The 18,838-nt window shown below is 40.9% G+C and overlaps 1 protein-coding gene across 7 annotated transcripts in view; it reads left to right on the top strand.

Moving 5' to 3' along the window:
* mef2aa (myocyte enhancer factor 2aa) overlaps positions 1–18,660 on the top strand; it is a 78,384-nt gene extending 59,724 nt beyond the window's left edge. For 2 of the 7 annotated variants that reach the window (XM_028430711.1, XM_028430710.1), the window contains 8 exons: positions 3,853–3,984; positions 4,052–4,186; positions 5,581–5,803; positions 11,819–12,003; positions 13,312–13,335; positions 14,599–14,728; positions 14,907–15,030; positions 15,227–18,660. In XM_028430711.1, the coding sequence (XP_028286512.1) occupies positions 3,853–3,984; positions 4,052–4,186; positions 5,581–5,803; positions 11,819–12,003; positions 13,312–13,335; positions 14,599–14,728; positions 14,907–15,030; positions 15,227–15,560 (1,287 nt within the window). In that variant the 3' untranslated portion in view covers positions 15,561–18,660. The remainder of the gene's footprint in view (positions 1–3,852; positions 3,985–4,051; positions 4,187–5,580; positions 5,804–11,818; positions 12,004–13,311; positions 13,336–14,598; positions 14,729–14,906; positions 15,031–15,226) is intronic. The other 5 variants (XM_028430712.1, XM_028430714.1, XM_028430713.1 and 2 more) reach the window with 5 other exon arrangements.
* Positions 18,661–18,838: the final 178 nt, after the last annotated feature.

Below are 18,838 nucleotides of genomic sequence, written 5' to 3' on the forward strand. Positions count from 1 at the left end.
AAGTACTTCTCAAGAAACAGGTGATGTAGGTGGCTTATGCAATGGTTTTATTTTTAACCCATGTGGTGTGAGTATAATGCTTAAAAGTAAATGTAGGGTCTCGAAATGGAACTCAAGGATGTAAAATGATGACGTGATAGCCCACACACACTGTCCAAAAATGTTCTGTATTTACTTTAGTAGCAGCTTGTCTCATCGTTCAGAACTACAGTAAAAAGATTGAACTCAGAATTATGTTTTAAAGCATTATAGCCTCCTGCGCTGAACATATACAGCAGACCTTGGGAGGCAATTACAGTGCTGAATGTTTCCCATGGTAACTGCTAGGTTAATAGTCAGGGCTCAGATGGAGATGAATGATAGAGATTTTTTACTTCAGGACAAGGAAGCTTCAAGGCCTCCTGCAATGGAAAATATTTTTTAAGAGAAGTATCACATAAGCAAACTCGATGGACACACAGATGCACACAATTACAATAGTGCCCAGTAGGTTTGTGTCATCACCCACTCAGAGCCTCATTTTTATTTGAAGAGCCAAATTTCTACCAATACAGGTTTAGACTGCTGTGAGAAAATAGCAGCTGGCCTTGTTCCCACTCATCTTTGTGAGCCTCTCAGGACCTTGTGAATAGATTACACAAGTTCCCTTGTCTATGCTCTTTGTAACAGTCTCCCGCAACAAACAGTCCATATCTTTCAACCAACGTGCTACTGAAAATCCCAGCCTCAGCTGTATTCACATCCAGCCAACTATACTTTCCCAAAAGTACAAACCCCACAGCTTGATTCAGCATTTGTGTGGCTTTTATCAGACTATTCATGATTCAAAAAAGAAAGCTTCTTTTCTCTTATAATTTAATGCAGTGTGAGGATCAGTGTGCTGCCTTCACGTGTAAGAACAAAGTTGCAGTGGGGTCAGATGGCTCTCATGTGGTCCCTGCTATGGCCATGTCTCTGTGTGGCTCTCTCTGATTGGCTGATATTGGGAGCCAGGTCTTGACAGGTGTTTGGAAAAGGCAGCACCTGTTTGGCCATGTGCTGATTTAGTGATCCATTTACTGCGAGCTGTGAGCAGTGTCTGTGGGGCACCCCAAACATGCCAAGCCATTTAAAACCCGAACTGCAGCCATACTTTACAGTTTCCTCAGTGTTATGTATATTAGAACACCACAGAGAGGATTAACTTGTGTACATCACATGTTGTGAACCTTTTTGAAGATAATATTTACTGTAGTGAATCAATTCATGTATCACAGAAGGCCGTGTGAAGTGCTGCCTGCCCTCAGCTGCCGGTATTGAGTTCCTACTCACCCACTGTGCTGCTACAACCCCTCCCTAAATGGCTTGGGCCAGTGGGTGCGGTGTAGTGAAGGCTCGCCAGGCTTGTTGTGAAAGTAGAGCAACCCTGCCCATCTCACACAGCCATGCCCGACCAGTCCAACCAAGATATTCACCATAATGAGCAGGTTGGAAGTTTAAATTTGCAGGTTGAGATCAGATCTTCGGCTCAGTGCTGGAGAAAGTGCATAGTTTAACCCCAGTAAACACAGGCCTTTTAGGACCCTAACTAAAGAGGGTTCGTTCAGTAAACAGGAAATGAACCAGCAAGGCGTTTTCTTAGAATGAGAAGAATGCCTCTGCTCTGTACCACACCAAACAGTAATGCATCTGTGGTACACTGCTGGTCATTCATTATCCAGAGGACTTCTCTCTCTTGCTCTCCTCTGGGCATTGTGGACACTTGTGTTTGAAGAGATGTGGGTGTTTTTTTCTGAACTCCCTTATTTCTGCTTCAGCTGTGTACAATGTCACATTTTCAGTGCAGATGGTTTTTGAGTCTTCTTGTGAATACATAGAGATGGAGTCTGGTTTTAATGAGCAATGATATTACGCAGCCATGGCACAGGTTTTAGGAAATTACGCTGAGGTTGTGGTGAGCAGCGCTAGGTTAGCCGCATTGTCTGCACAGACCTAAACGTACTGTCATATCGCTGTGAGAGGATGTAGCAGCTGTAGAAATACCCCCCTCCCCTCACCACACACACAGATACTGCACATATGCACCACACACATCTACTTGTATAGTCCTGTACCACACACACACACAAGCGTGCACACACATTTTCCACTTTGCTGGCTGATGAAGAGCAGAAACTGAGAGGAAGGTCTCATTAGTGTGTGTAGGTTCCTCTCCTCTGGCTCACACTCTGACCCCCACATCCACAGGAGTCAGTGACCTTCCTGTAGACACCAAGCCTGTGAGGCAGCCCACAGACAGGGCAGGGCACTGCTGTGGACCTGCAGCAGACTGATAGAGGAGTCTTGAGAGCCGCACATAAATCATGTTTTGATGTACACTGCCTTGATATCACAAGCTGTCACATGCTGTCAGCAAGTCTTGTTAACACAGCTATTCAGAGCTGTAATGAGGAGCAGAGAACAGCCTGTATGAAAGTGAGCAAAAGAGCACAGAGTTGCATTTATTTGTTTAGTTATATTTTTTGTCCCCTGAAGTTAGAATCAGGTTTGTATAAGATCACAACAGACCATCGTGTTTACTTATGTCCTCTTTGCTTTTAAAGTGATTGCTCAATTTTCTGCTTAAACAAGCATATTTAAACACATTTGATAATTAATTTCGTACTCCCCACATATATTAACTTTGATAAGACCCCACAATTGACAGCCATGCGGAATTGGAGATTGAATGTGCTCTGCTGTCCAATTGTCTTATGCAGGGGTTTCTTCCAGATGGGTGGCTTATGATAGCTGAAATATAATAAAAAATGCAAACACACACGGAGAAGGAAGAACCAACAGCAATGCGGGCAGTGAGGGGGGGTTGAAAAAGGAGAAAGAGAGAAAGGAAAGAGTTCTTCTGGAGGGTGAAAGGATATGGAGTGACATTTCAGTTTTCCCTTGTTCCAGAGCCTTGTATTGAACTGCAGTTTAGCCTAGCAGTGTTATAGCGGTCAGTAATGTCTGCAGCAAAAGAAAAAATAAAGGACAAACAAACAGTAAAAGGTTCTGTACCGTGCAAAGGATGTTCTCCCCGAGTTTGTTCAAGGCACCATGAAGGACTTGCCACAGTTGCCATTAGTATGATACTTGATGCTGTTCTTTGGTATGCAGTCGTAGTTTGAATTTTATGGTTCTTTGTGCTTGGAATGCAGTTTTTTAAGATGGGTATATTGTACTTGAACCACAGCTTAGGTCACTTTGAGCGTGGCCCAGAACTCCCAACTGCTCCCTGGCACAGCTGACCTATGCTCCTTGTGTGTGCACACTAAAGACTGTTCAAATGCAGAGAGAAGCAATAACAAAGATACTTCTTCTTTTGTAAGACCCAATCATGTGGATTAAATACATTATATAAAATCTACTCTTTTTTTATACAGGATACTCAGCAATACACAGTAAAATTAGTAAACCCAGCTCGTAACATTTTATTTACTTTGTGGTATCATGATAATGGTTTGATGATGAATGATGGCTGAAGTCCATGTTTAGACTGCTTTGCAGTACCCTACAAACAAGTCTTTATAACTTTGGGCATTTGAGCATAACAAACTCAAAGAGATACACTGCACATGCATCTTGCCTTTTACCTGCCTACCTCATATCAGTCACCTGTTGTACAGTAGTTCTTTATATTTTTGTATGTTTATCACTCTATAGAATGAATTTAGGACATTTTACATGCCTCCGTAGTGAAATTGCATGATGATCATAATCTTAACATCTAAAATGCATTTGCACAGTGTAATTCTGTATATATTAGGTGACAAGCAGCGAAAACTCAGAGCCACGTCTTGTATATTGTTTCTTTTCAACTGTGCAATTTCATTTCAGAAATTGAGAAACAAAGGCCATAATGACTGTGCTAGTCCTGATCCCGATGACTGTTTTGGGCACAGCCCCCTCATGGACGACCATTTCGGCAAACTAAGCGAAGACAGTGATTTAATATACAAGCGCTGTGGTGTAAGTACTTCCTTTGTCCCCTGCTATTTTGTGTTGATTCCTGTCTTTATGTTGATGTTCACTACAGGCGCTAAACAAGAAAGAACACAGAGGTTGTGATAGCCCGGACCCCGATGCCTCATATGTCCTCACTCCTCACACAGAAGAAAAGTATAAAAAAATTAATGAGGAGTTTGATAATATGATGAGAAATCATAAAATCGTAAGTATTGTAAATGCAAATGTTCTTGCTTGGCTTTGTGGCACAAAAGGATTCTGGCTCTTTTTATTTTTTTTTTCAGTTAACTTATTTTCCTCTTTTTGTTACCCCTCCAGAACCTCTGTTAACTTCTTTCAGAACTATTCTACCTTTAGATCAAAGCTGCCTTTATCGGGCGTGCATTTGTTTTTATGTTGATTTGTTTGGCGGCTGATATTTTGGCACACTGATAAGATCACATGTCATTAACAGGTGAAATCTTGCATGCTTCTGTTAGAAAGATTACACCCAAGTATCATTGTCAAGTTATCACAAATCAAACAGCAGTCACTATTCAAAGCCACGAGGAACTTTGTAGTTTTGTATTGTAGTTGTCATAGAGAGTTTTTACAGTTCCTAGATACTGCAATGTTTATTTCTCCTTTCAGATCCTTGTAGTACCTCTTAGTGCATTCTAGCATTAAATATCTTTACCAGTTACAGTGTTCCTCAGAGGACATTAACACTACATTAGCATCTTTTCTCTTCTTCGTGAAGGATCGCACCGGCTAAACCTCTACAATATATCAGATCTTTTGTGATCTTATCATGCGTGACGGTATTAAAATTGTGCAAGAACATAGTGCCTACTAGTTTTTCTCTATGTTCCTGACATGAAGAGCATCACTTTGCCATTAACAAACTAATGATAGCACTCAACTGGCTCACTGGATAATGCTATGATGAAGTGTTCTCACTGCCACCTGTCATTCTCACTTACACTTTGCACAGTCAGCATGTTGTAGGTGAATTCAAATGAGCTGCAGTTCTTGTAATTCTAAATCCACACCAGCACTTATTGCTCAGTGGTGGTTCCAAAAGCAAAAAATCTCAAACTGCTGACTGCTGCAATGCTGAAGTGATCACCTGAATGCATGTGTGTGTTTTTTTTGTTGGATTTTTATTGTCTGTGTTGTATATACTACTGAGGATACAGTATGTGTGTATTCTGTATGTATGATATCAGTGAGAATAAACCTGTTGGGTGGTTGTTGGGTAGATATGTTTAAAGTATGTTGTTGCAATATATAATATCATATATAGTATATACATATTACATATATTATGTAATATTATTATTATGTTATTTATTCTGGCTGTTATTGTGTATTAAAAAACAGATATCATGGTAGCCCTAAAAGAAGCTATGAGGCTGAAAATGTACCATATCAGATTTGCAGTTTGTCAGTGCTCTGCCCGTCTATTTTGGGAATGTATTAGTTTAATAGAGCTAACCCTCGTGGGGAGCTGTCTGTTAATGATGCCATGACAACCACTGACCCATCAGACTCATCAGACCTTGGATTTAGAGTGTTTTTGTGTGTAAATATTTTTGTGTGTTTGTCTCCCTCTTCTAGCCTACAGCATTGCCTCAGCAGAACTTCTCCATGCATGTGGCAGTGCCTGTATCCAATCCCAATGCCATGTACCAGGCAGGAGGGACTCTGGGCAGCCAGGCCCTGGCAGCAGCCACAGCCTCTCTGAGTGAGAGCGGGATGCTGTCTCCTCCACAAACCTCTCTGCACAGGAATGTTGGCTCCAGTGGAGGCTCCCAGAGGCCCACCAGTGCAGGCAGTGCAGGTTAGTGGACTCAATAGATTGGTTGGATGTGGAGTGTTAATACTGTTTGAATACCACCACTTTACCTACAGTGACTGTTTTTTTTTGGACATTTGGGGGAATAATTGATATTGACGCTTACCCAGGGCTAGTCAATTAGTGCCAGAGCTAGGACTTAGCTTAGCATAAAGTCTTGAAGCAGGAGGAAATGGCTATATAGATATATATATATATTGATATATTGTAAATTGAATGAGTGAGGTGTGTGAGAGACAGAACTTTTTCTCACAGATTTATGACACACACACACACATATATATACAGCTAGACATGATGTATGTATATATATATATATATACATACATCATGTCTAGCTGTTAACCCCCATGTCGGCTCTTCATGCTACGCCACTTGTTCTCTGAGTATATCTTCAACATGGCATCAGATGTCAGACTCAGGTCATACTAACACCCTTTAACTGGTGTTTGTGTGCTCATCCTAACACCTTTACCATATCAGCATTGTGGAATAAATGATGTCAGTACTTGTACGACTGATCTGACTCAGTCAGTCCAGATGGCTTTTGCAAGATTCAGCTACACTTCATGTGATGAAAGTACATGCAGCAAGGTGTGAAATTCTTCATTCAAATTTAACCACTTATGGTGGGGGGTTTTACTAAATGGTTGCTCTGCAGAAAAACTCATGTTGCTTTATTATTTATTACAATGCCTCAGTTGTTTTACTTTCATTTTCATGAGTCAAAAAAATCCAGGTTCATGTGGCATATTGGTGTTGGGTTCTTCATGTGTAAATGTCTAATTATGTTCAGAGAGGGTCCGTTAGATTTCCCACTCATTAGGTGCAGACCTGTCCAGGGTGTACCCCGCCTCTCACCCATAGATATCTGGGTGACCCTGTACTGCAGGATAGAGCAGGTTCAGATAATGGATGGATGGATACTTTAGGTGTACCCATAGTGGAATGCTGCCCTGACCATCTCCGACTTGCAAACTAATCTTGATGTAACTCTCTTTAATGTATTTATTAAAAATATTTGCCCACAGTGAGGACCCTGCTGGAGCTCACGCCACCCTTCTTGTGTGCTATAAAGACAGATCTACATGACATTTTCATGTCTGGTCTGGCATCTCCATCACATGCTCTGCTAGATGCAGAAGGATGCAGATGGTTAATCATAGCACTCTGTGCATCTCATTAGGTGGCATGCTGGATACCACAGACTTTTCAGTGCCAAGTGGTGTGGGCTCTAGCCCAGCGGGTAAGTCCTCCCGGAGAGATTCATTAGCTCTCTGTAGCTCTGCCCAATAGGCCTCCTGCTTAGCACATGGCCTGGCTAGTTGCGCATCTATTTGTGATTGGTTCAACATAGTTGTCTCTATCATTTACTGTGGCCTTGCTATATTTTCACTGCATGCAAAGGCAGCACAGGTGTCCTCTCAACAGAGGAATTTCTTTTTGTTAAATGCATGTCTGGGAGATGGAAAATGGCTCAACAGCATTCGCAAAGTGTGGTGTTTGTACTTGAAAAGGGTAACCAAGTGGGTCAATTAGCTGTCCAACTGAAATTGGCAGGTAAATAAATGCAGTGTTTCCTTTAAACCCAGCACCTCCATGTAGTTCTCCCACCTCCCTCCCTCTATTGACAGGTGCATCTGTTCCCCCCACTACCCTACCAGCCCTTATAAGGCAGGAGAGGGTCTGTAAGATGCCTAGCCCAGCATAACCCTGTAGGTATTCAGGCCATGTCATCCTACTAAGTCCTCAGTACACAATGACCGGACAGCCTGTCATGGCTGAAATGTGCTGTGTGAGACATGGAGGCAGGTGGAGTTTAACTCTTTCTCATCTCTCAGCTTGTTGTACTCTATGTAGCATTCCTGGAAGAAAAGCACCATGCTGTTTTAAAACATACCACATTCAGCGAGAATAGCAAGAATATAGGAACATCTAATTAGGTATTGGTTACAAGGTATAAAAGCCAGTCAGCATTTTAAAGTTTAAGTTTGGGTGTGGTGCTGGGTCGGTGTAGAGTTAGGACTCTCTGACAGGGGGTGTCAGCGTTTGGCATGGTTTGAGCATGCTGCAGCTGTTGTTTGTACCATGTGTGTCGAAGAGTAGAGACTACAGAGGGCTAACCTCTCCAGTCCTGATGTCAGATGACCATTCCTGACATAGTTATGATTTTTCACAAGTAGCAGCTATGACCACAGCAGAGGCCTTTCAGAGTGGCCAGATGGAAGATGTGTCGTGTGATATCTTCACTCCTGTGTGGTGGTGTCACTGCAGAGATGTGGCATGAAGGCTATGTGCATGTAGTGCACAGTACTGAATGTTTTTTTCAGGAAAGGCAAAACTGGTAAAGGAAACGTCCATTTTCCAACTGCTACGTCTGTTGCGGACAGCTGTTTGAAGTGTAGTGGTTGGTTTATTTATAAGCTGTTTAAATTGTGTCTTACAGTACATGTGCATGCACAGTGAGCATTATTGGCAACATTTTCTGGCAAACTGATTTCAGTTGTTCTTTCCTGAAATAAGCCATCTGTTGTTCTTGTCTAGTCTCTGGTTCAGATACTGGCTCAGCAGCTAATACACCTCCGAAAAAAATAAAACAGCCTCTCTTATAGTCTCATAGTCGCCTGTGTATATTGTCCTTTCCTTTAACGACTTTATCTTGTGAGGGGAAAAGGGAGGATTTAAGAGAAAATGAATGCAGTATGTCAACAAGCTGTATATACATTACAAGCCCTTGATTTATGAAGCATGTTTGTATGTTCAGCAGATCCCATCAGAGTAAAAAGTCCTGGAACTCCACCAGATCTGTAGCTTTGATTAATTAATGTTGTTTTAGCTAATTGTGATACATTATCTAAATGTTTGAGGATGAGGAGCCACGTTTTCACTGTTAAAAAAACAAATGTGAATGCTTGTGTTTTAAGTCAAATGGTGAAGGGCAGTGACCATTTACCTGGTCCCCATCTGTCTTTCCTCCTAACAAACCACCCCTGGGTCTAGAATAAGTTTTCTAAGACACAACAATAGCACTGTGTGTTGCAACTATTGTTGGAAACCATCTTTTCAGGGCCCTTGATTCACATGTATCATTTTGTTTCTTATTCGTCAAGGCATTTTCCCTTTTGCTTGAACCTGACACATGTGACATGTAGGGCACAATAAGTAGCAGTGTTTACTCTTCTTCTTCAGCTCAAAATGAAAATTGAATGTTTCAGTTGTAAACACAAGGTCTTATGTAACGGCCCCTTCCCAGACCGTGTTAATAATTCAGGACAATGAACAAAAACCAAGCAGCCATCAACGTGCGCAGGTTTCAGTCAGAGAGGATTTACTGGCACAACCAATCTGTTAAAGAAGTCTGAATATAGAATGAGGGTAGACATGAGAAAAGCCAAGAGAAATGTCCCAGTTGAAGGTTAGGTCTTAACTTGGGGCTGTTATCTTGACTCAGAATTAACATTGTGGTCTAAGAAATGTTGAGACATGTGTTCCCTTTGTGGCCTTTATTTAAAAGAATTGTTTGATTCACTTATAATCAGACATCTGAAGTCATAATCAGAGGCACATTCCACAGATAAGTGAGGTAAGATAGGTTAATCCACATCTGAATTAGCTAGTAAACACAGCAGTGTCTGTCAGGCCTTCCCTGAAATGGCAGCCCAGCATGTTGGTGTAGATTACACTTCATGATAAACACAGTGGACAAGGGAAATGACTGACATGTTGTTAGATTGTTCATAGATGCAGTATGACTACATCCCTGTTTCATTCCGATAATTAAGATCAAAACATCTATTTGCTGTAAATAATTAGAACAAGGCCGATTGAAGATACATAGTGGAGTGCTTTATTCAATGTATTTACTAGTAGTTGCATTACGTAGTCATTTAAAATGTGTTATTCCTGGACCTTTAATTTTCAGCTCAATCAGAAGTAATATAAAGTTATTTGTTATTATTTATTAGTAATTAAGGGATTTCCTGTGTAGTATTTTCTATAGCTCTGTCACAGGAAGTGTTTGTTTCCTGCATTTCCTCTACTATACACATTGGGTTGGGTTTGAGTTCAGTTGAGAGGGCTGATGCTTCTCCAGAGTGCACATAAAGAAGAAAACACAACATATTGAAACTCAATTAATACTTAGTGGACAAAGACATGGTTTTATTTTGTGCCTGTGGAAGTATATGTATGGATAAGCATGCAGATTCCACAATATTGGTGTGTGGTGGAGAAATAGCAGTAATCCAGACAACAGGGTAGTGGCATTGGGTCAAACTGACCTGCATCATGGTAGGAGGTTCTATGAGCCAATTTAAGGTATTTGTTAATGATGACAGAAAATAGGGTAAAACAGTAAAACTTGAGGCTTTTTGTTTCTGGCTGGTAGTTTGTTATGATACAGAGTTGATGTTTCTATGATCTATATACTGCTGTATTTCACAATCAGATGTGACTCTGGGAATACAAACAAACTATCTGGCAAAGAAAGTAATTATACTGTAAATGACTGATGTACTGTTTGGGCTCAGGAGATGGAACAGGTCATCAACTAATGACTGGGATAAGAGTTCCCAGTTAGAGTCAAAATCCTGTCCTGTTTTTCTCAACAACAGATTTACGTTTTCGGGTGAAAATCACAGTTCACAGTTATCAGCCAGCTTGCCACATTGCACTCCATTCTTTTACATGAAATTCTATTTGCAGTAACTCCTCGTTCCTACTGAATGACATCTTCACTGGTTTTAATCAGGCTTGCTATTTTTGGGACTCTGGACATTTTCTCTGCTAATTCTGTAAACACTGTTTTCTTACAGCAGCCAAGTCTGCTATGATCAAAGCCCGAGCTGATGGCGATAGCTGCTTGTATATACTGTTGATTCAGCTGTGAGATACTATTGTAAGACTTCATAACTGTTTATTTGACCATGAATTGTTGCTCTCCTTATCTATAGTCAGAGGGGCTATTGTTCCATTATGTTCCTACGCAAGAGCCTACTCGTTGTGCACACACACTTTGTGTTTCGCTGGGGTACACTAAACACAATGGAGAAGTCAGCAACTTGTTGAAGTGTTACTGATCTGTTGATGTGGCGTTAGATACTGTTAATCTTTTCTTCCCCTTTGTTTTTAGGTTTTATGCATATTTTTTTGTTTGGGTTTTGAGTGTAGATTTTACTTGCGTAAAGCAAATCCAATTTTGAAAAACTCAAGTGCACTTGAAATATTATTTTGTTTGGTTACTGTTTTCATTACAATTCACTACTCCATTTTTATTAGAGTGTGCGGAATCTGCAGAATCCCACTGCAGACCTTGTGCGGATGAGTCATACAGGATGAACACATCTTTTTATGAAACCTAAATACAGCACTTGTCAATATAGTTTATATAGTGCTGGTGAATTTTGACACTGTTTTTATTGAAAACTATAAAACAAATTATAATTTCTATTGTTGATGTCTGTCCCCTCTCTGCGATAATCTCATCCATCTCAGGAAATGCTTTGTTTGTCTGGTGGTATAGAGAGAGGTGTAAGAGTTCCTAAATTAAGAGTCATACAATAAAGGAAATGAATAATCACCATCAACACCAAGGTGTCAATGTTGAGGGGTGAGTGTCATTTGACTGTTGTTTGTGTGCTTGTGAAAAGAAACAAAACATTTTTATTGTAATGGCTTCAACAGTTTCTTTTAAGCAGTCACAGTACATTTGTCAGTGAACTGCTCCTCATCCCAAGATGCAAAAGAAGTGGCTTTGATGTCATCATTCACAATAAAAATAAAAGGCTCATCAATTTTGAAATGGACATTTTATTTTTGTAAATGCGCAGGATAATTATCCCAGACTATTAAAACTTCCCAGAGGGGTGGAAACACTTAACGCTGCGTGCTGTGGCACGCTGGAAAACAACACGGTGCGAGAGGTTTGCTCGATGACTGGGAGTGTTGTCAGTCACAGTCCATGGTTTGATGATGTGTTTCTGTTGCTGTGTACCTCTGCAGGAAATGGTTTTGTTAACCCCAGGGGCTCGCCGGGCCTCCTCAGCACAACCAGCGGCAATGGCCTGGGTAAAGTCGTGCCCACCAAGTCTCCGCCACCCCCTGGAGGGAACATGGGAATGGGAAGCCGCAAGCCAGACCTAAGGGTTGTTATCCCTCCATCAAGCAAAGGGATGATGCCCCCGCTGGTGAGTTAAAGAGCACACCACTGCACACAAGTATCAGCAGCCAAAGGATCCTTAAATATCTCTGCTGCAGGGCAGAGCAGAGCTTTGTTTAGAGAGCCTTTATCCAGACGTTTATAGCAGAATGTTTTTGCAGGATTTTGCCCACACATGTTTTTGGATGTTATCACTTCAACGTAGCACGGTGTGCTAGTGAGGTTGTCACCTCACTAAGGACTGTGTTTGCCTGCCAAGTGGGACTCGCTAACTGTGTTCAGGACTCATCTGAGTGATGTTACTCTTGTGCTGTGTTAGATCACCTCCATCAAAATGTGGACTGAGCCAAGAATCTGCAGCCCAGGTGTCATAACTCTCCCTCAATTATTCACATTTAAATGAGAGGCTTTTTCTAATTACAATAATGAAGTTGCAGAGCGCCCTGACTACAGTAAACACCTGAGGCTACCCTAAACCCTGCGTGTCATAAATCAACATTTAGAGAAACTGCACATGGGTGATTTTCAAGGTTCCCTGTAGCCAGCAAATATACTGTTTCCATCTTTTGCGTGTTGCTTGTGGTGTCAGTAACAGGAGCCACTCCAGAAAAATGATTGTGTTTTGTAAATAAACCTCTGGTTACTGTGGGTGCTCCTCCTTTTGCTGAGCCCCAGAGCAGTGTTTAAACAACTGTGTGTTACCGTGTGGAACATGAACAGGTTGTGTTGTAAGAGGTCTGGAACAGGTTAGGCAGAGGTGGGAGGTTGGTTCAGTTCTGCCTGAGCCAGTGGAGCGTTTTAAACTGGAAGAGGGTGTGGAGGGTGCTGGCTGTGGCAGGTCTGCAGACAGCCTGTCATTAGGCCATAATGGTATTAAATTAATCACATCTCAGTGTGACAGAGTGTAGATGAAGACTTAATCAGGGGCCCAGGGTGTGAGCCAGATAATATCTTGTCGCCCTTGTCGTGTCTTCCTACTGCTATTGATTGAGTGTGGGTATTAAGAGCCCTGGCCTGGTCACAGTATGTCCCACAGCACAGAAAAGATGGAAGATGGGCATCTCATTCCTCCTTCCAGCACAGCACTGTGCAGTCATTGCTGGCTCTTCTGTATTCTATACAATCTGGATTAGTTTGTAACCTCACACTTTTTTTGCTGGCCTCTGATGTGATGAGTGGGACTTTATAGTGACTGCAATTAAGTCATTCACAGATATATACTTAAAAGGGCCCCCTTTTACTGTACAGCCTTGATAGCTGTCAACATTTTCCTAAGCGAGTCACAGTCACTCTGCTTCTTTCCTGTAACTGTCTTCTTCTCTTCTGTTGAGGGCAGTCGGAGGAGGAGGAAATGGATTTGGTGAGTTTTGACAAATGCCTGGGCAAATGGCTGAAATGTGAACACGCTTCCGGTAATCACAGATGCTAGACTGAAGGCAGTGCTCAGACTGGAGTTTGGCTCTCAGAAATGCTAGCAATAAGGGAAAAAATGTTTTATCACTGCATGCTTTGTGTTTGGCCTGTGAAAATTGCCTCAGCCTGTTAAATTGGCTCCACTATTTCCAAGATGTCAATGTTAGTCATATACCACCAGGAGTGTGTGTGTGTGTGTTTGTGTGCGAGAGAGTGAGCAAATCAGTGCTTTATTTTTTTAAACTTAAACTTTAGTCAAAGTTAAAAGTTTTACAATTCCAAATGAGGGATGAGCAAACTATATTTTTTTCTAAGGAAGAGAAGATGACATCATCCTAAATGATATCACTGTGTGAGATACTTGGGTTTGGTGAAGTCATCTGGCTGCAGAGTGTTGGAACAATGCAGGGAAGCCATCAACTACAGTCATGATGCAATGCTGCTTCAAACGTAACCGCTGGCAGCTGCACATATGTTTGTTACATTACACACATGAGGATTTTTTTTTTTTTTTGCTGTATTGTTATGAACTATGTCTGCGTTTGATTAGTGCAGTTGGTTGGGAGTGTACAGTATGCATCTGGAGCTCACAGCAAGGTTTGCTGCATGACCACACAGCTGTGCAGGTGTGTTTGTGAGGACTGCATGCCAGTCGCTGCACTGAAAAAAAAACACCACTGGAGTTTGTCACTGGGTGCTTGAAACGTATATTGTATATAATGCTCTTGCAGCCTGTTGGAGTTACCTGTTCAAAACTGATCACTAAACACTTTGATTTGCCTCACAATCAGTATTAACCTGGTGGATGCTGTTGAATGTTCCTTATAGCTGGCTATAAACATCCTTTAAGTACAATAATGTGTTAATAGTTGCCTGTTTGCACTGACTACAACTTCTACTATCTATTGTCCACTTTAAACTGGTGAGAGCAGTTAAATTTAAATATTCACTTGAAGTACAAATAACACATATAGACCCTAATTAATCAGAAAGACCAAAATGTCCCCTCCCATAAAGCCACACCACCACCTTGTGGCAGCATATACTATTGCACTCATGTCCTAGAATACCACATCATATTTTACAACGAAAAATATGGTCTACTTTAAACATTAAATCAATGGACAAAATATTAAAGGGTTATTTTAGTTTATTGACACATTTTGTGCTTATGCCCTTGTCTTTTGTCTGTTTTTGCTGTGATCTGCAGAACACCCAGAGGATAAGCAGTTCCCAGTCCACTCAGCCACTGGCCACTCCGGTAGTGTCTGTCACCACTCCTAGCTTACCCCCACAGGGTCTGGTCTACTCAGGTGTGCCCACCTCCTACAATCCTGCTGGTGAGTCTGGTCTCACTCTCCATCTCCTATGACTGAAAACAACCTCCTGTCTTGGCCGAGAGTGTTTGCATTACACATTGTTTGTACCTGCTCTTTTCTCTGTGGCACACAGTGTAAAAACTGAAATGTGAGGGAGGTCTTAAGTGTGTGTGTGTGTGGCTGCTTTTTGTTTTCACAGAGTACTCCCTGAGCAGTGCAGAGATCTCCTCCCTACAGGGCTTCAGCTCTCCTGGGCTCTCACTGGGCTCCATGTCGGCATGGCAACAGCATCAACTGGGCCAGGCAGCTCTTAATTCTTTGGTGTGAGTAACACACTTTCAAACAAAGGCACACTCACCAGACGCCCGCACATAACAGCAACACCCACTGTGCTCTGTGATATCATGCTGACTCACACATATACATATTCCTGGCTTTTCACATTATTGCTCTTCTCGCTTTTATTCATTTTATTTCTTTTCTTTTCGAATATAAACAACATGCCTATCTTCTCTGCAGTGGTGGAGGTCACCTATCTCAGGGCTCCAACCTATCAATCAGCACCAGCCAGAGCATAAACGTCAAGTCCGAGCCCATTTCGCCACCACGGGAGCGTGTCACCCCTTCCGGCTTCCCCCCACAGCCGCAGCAAGGGTCCAGCCGACAGGAAATTCTGGGACGTTCACCTGCCGACAGCCTCAGCTCATCTTGTAGCTCATACGACGGTAGTGATCGTGAAGACCACCGGCCAGACTTCCACTCTCCGCTGGGGCTGGGCAGGCCTCCTACTGGCTCCGACGAAAGGGAGAGCCCATCAGTTAAGCGCTTGCGCATGGACACATGGGTGACATAAAGAGCTCCGATAAAACCTCCAGTCACCAGCCAGTCAGAGAGCAGGGGAGGAAGGGGTTAGACATGGAGATTAAAGGAAGAGCAGGGGTCCTTAGAGCTATAATTATGATACTATTACTCAACTCCACTTCAGTTTGTAAGACTGTAATGTAATGTCAGGACATATCTAAAGTAAATCCTCAAACTGATACAATAAGACTGAAAAAAAATCAGCTAGCAGACTGAATTATATGCACAAGCAGGTGGTATCAGGTACTTGGTGCAATTCAGACGACGGAGAAAGATTTTCAAAGAAAATTGTTAAACAATAGGCGGTAGATAATTGTAGTCACTGGTCTAGTCAGACACTTACATGTAGTTGCTGTTTTGCTGTTGTGCTTGCAAGTTGCAAACAATCAGAGAAAGTCGTGTAGCTTTCAGGCTGAGGACCCGTACAGTACATATGATGTTCACTGCAAAAACTTAACCCTACAAGACCTTTTATTACAAGTGGCCTCTTCTAATTTATTTGAGAAACAGAGCACATGGAGCTAATTAATATGATACAGACTTTTTGATCATACTGTAACTAATTGCAACAGTTGAGACTACTTTAGTGAACTCAAGAAATTATAATGTCAGAGGTAAAAATACAAAACAAAAAATAGCAGCAGAATTTATTGCAATAATGACAAAACTATTCATTTTATAATTTAAAGAGTAGGATATATAAATGTGCAATTAAGGTAATGCGAACCTGTTCAGTCGAACTGGTGACAAAGTCAACATGTTCACATTTGTGTAACAGTTCATCAGTAATATAAGCCAAAGCTATCTCTTTTGTGTTTGTTTTGTACAGTTGCTATGATTTCCTAACAAGTCACTCAAATGCACCATTTCTTTGGTCATAGTTTTTTTTTAATTATTATTATTGTGCTATATTACAGTGTAAAGTCATGTAAACCAGATCTTGAATCGACAATTGAAAGCCATGAACATTTGCTGTTCTGTTTGTATAATTGAAAATTTGAGCCAAACGTCGTCTTTTGTTGTGTAAATAGCAACTTTAATATATATTACCAGGGTGTGAGTACATGCAGAGTGTACTGTACGATCACCATTTTCAAGAAAAGTATATTTTTGTGGTTTACAGCCAAGTTTACAAGAGTAGACCCTGAAAAAAAGTAGAAAATTCACTGGTCAATGTTTGCTATTTAGTCTCTTCTAAATTGAAATATCAGCAGAAACTCCCAGGTGTTTTAGTTGCAGATGGTCAGTTTGTTTTGTGTCTCTTTATTAGTGGTGATTTGTTTGTCCCGAAGACATTGTAATAACAATGCTGTGAGGCTGAAGTTCCACTACTTTCATATTTCTGAAGGATGATCACAAGGCTAAGAGGAAATGGGGTTTCGTCCTACCTATTGTGTGAGCTTGTGTTAATTGTATACCAGCAGCTGCTGATTACACTGCCACCATTCAAACCCAAGGTCCCAGCCCCTCATTGAAGAATGATCTATTGTTACTTGCATGTAGCTCAAATGAAAGACATCTCTCATGCCACTATCCTGTTAAGGGTCTATAGAAATTAGGCATAAACATGGTTGGCAGAAGTGGCTGCTGACCTTCACACATGTGGTTGTAAATACTGCAGTCTACTTGAAATGATAATTATGTACAAAAATGCATTAATTGGCTCCAGAAAGTGTTGTAGCATGATACCTGTGTAGGAACAAAGTTTTTTTGGGGGGAAAAAAAGCGGCTGTGACCTATTTTCTTCAGAAACAACTCATTCAGCAGCTACATTATAATACAACATACAACACACCAACTGACTGACTTCAATCTCACTGCTGAACAGGCACACATTTGTATGAGAAGTTTGCTGTAGGAGAGAGGTGTCGCTCTGCATTCGCCATGGTATATCTTGTGTGTGTTTCTGACCTTCGCTGCCCCTGTCATCAGCTCCATGGTAGTTTCTCAGTTTACACTCATACTGATCTATGCAGTTTTATCCCCGATTCACATAAAAACATACAGAATACTATGATGTCATTGCAGGTCATGTTAAAGTCTGCAACGCATTCACGAGAAGAGGGACTGTTAGAGCTCTTATTCTGAAGTGCCACAGCTGGAAGTTACTGGACTACAAATCACATTTCATAAAATTATGTATTTGGATACCCCAGGGCAATCTCCTCATGTTCTTATATAAATAAATATATATGTATATTGGTGTATAATCATCCATAATGTAATCCAGTTTAACACAGCAGGTAAAAAAAATAGCAATAATAAACAACAACAACAAAAACTGCCTGTCCTGGCAGCATCACCTCATAGTTGAGCACATATTTTAGCACTTGATAACATATCAGGGAATTGTGTAGGTGCTCTATCTATATGCACAGTTAGGAAATGCCTTATCCCAAAGACAACTGACAACACTTTTATTTTCTCTGAGGAACGATAATGCAGATATCACTCAAACTTGACCAGGCCTGCCTCTTCTCAGATAGGACTCACACAAGAAAATACATGGTGAATGCACCGTGATCCTCTTTTATTTTTGGTCTGTGTCTAAGAAGAATGTGAAAGGAAAGGGTAATCAACGAACCTCTGTCGAGGGCTTTCTTCACTTTGCTGTGCAAGAGTACACTGCTTTGCTTCATTGCTTTTATAAACAGAACTACGTGTTTGGTAAGTGTTTGTAGTTGATAGTTCACTTAACTAAAGAAGCTGTTTTCGGTTTGAAGGCTCAGACCGTTTGGCGGCACAAGCTGGACTTTGTTGCCAATAATGAAATTATTTGTTTTCAAAAATCGAAATAGATTTTAAGTTAATCTACATTTTATTTCCCTTGAATGTGTTTATTTTATTTTAATCATACGATAAATATTCAAGTGAACTTTTTATTAAACAATTAAGATACTATGCTAGATGTTGTTGTACAAAATTTGTATTCTTCACAAAAGTTACAAATATTGGCTTTTAATGTGTAATTTAGGTTATCTCTCTTATTCTGTATAAAATGAAGTAAACAACTCTTTCATAGAATTTGTTCTCCTGTGAAGTCCCAAACAGTAGAAACTGTCAACTTTATTAAACACATCAGTGTATGCTCAGTCTGAACTCATTGTCTACTCCTTGAAAATATAAAAATGCCTGAATATAACACACACGTCACAGTGATACAAGCTGAATGATCCTATTTTATTACATGTAAAACAGCACATATTGCCTATGAGTGTGATAATTAGTAAAATTATACTAGTGAATAGACACTCCATATAATGGGCTTTG

This window comes from Parambassis ranga, chromosome 19 (genome assembly GCF_900634625.1).
Source record: "Parambassis ranga chromosome 19, fParRan2.1, whole genome shotgun sequence".
Lineage (NCBI taxonomy): Eukaryota > Metazoa > Chordata > Actinopteri > Ambassidae > Parambassis > Parambassis ranga.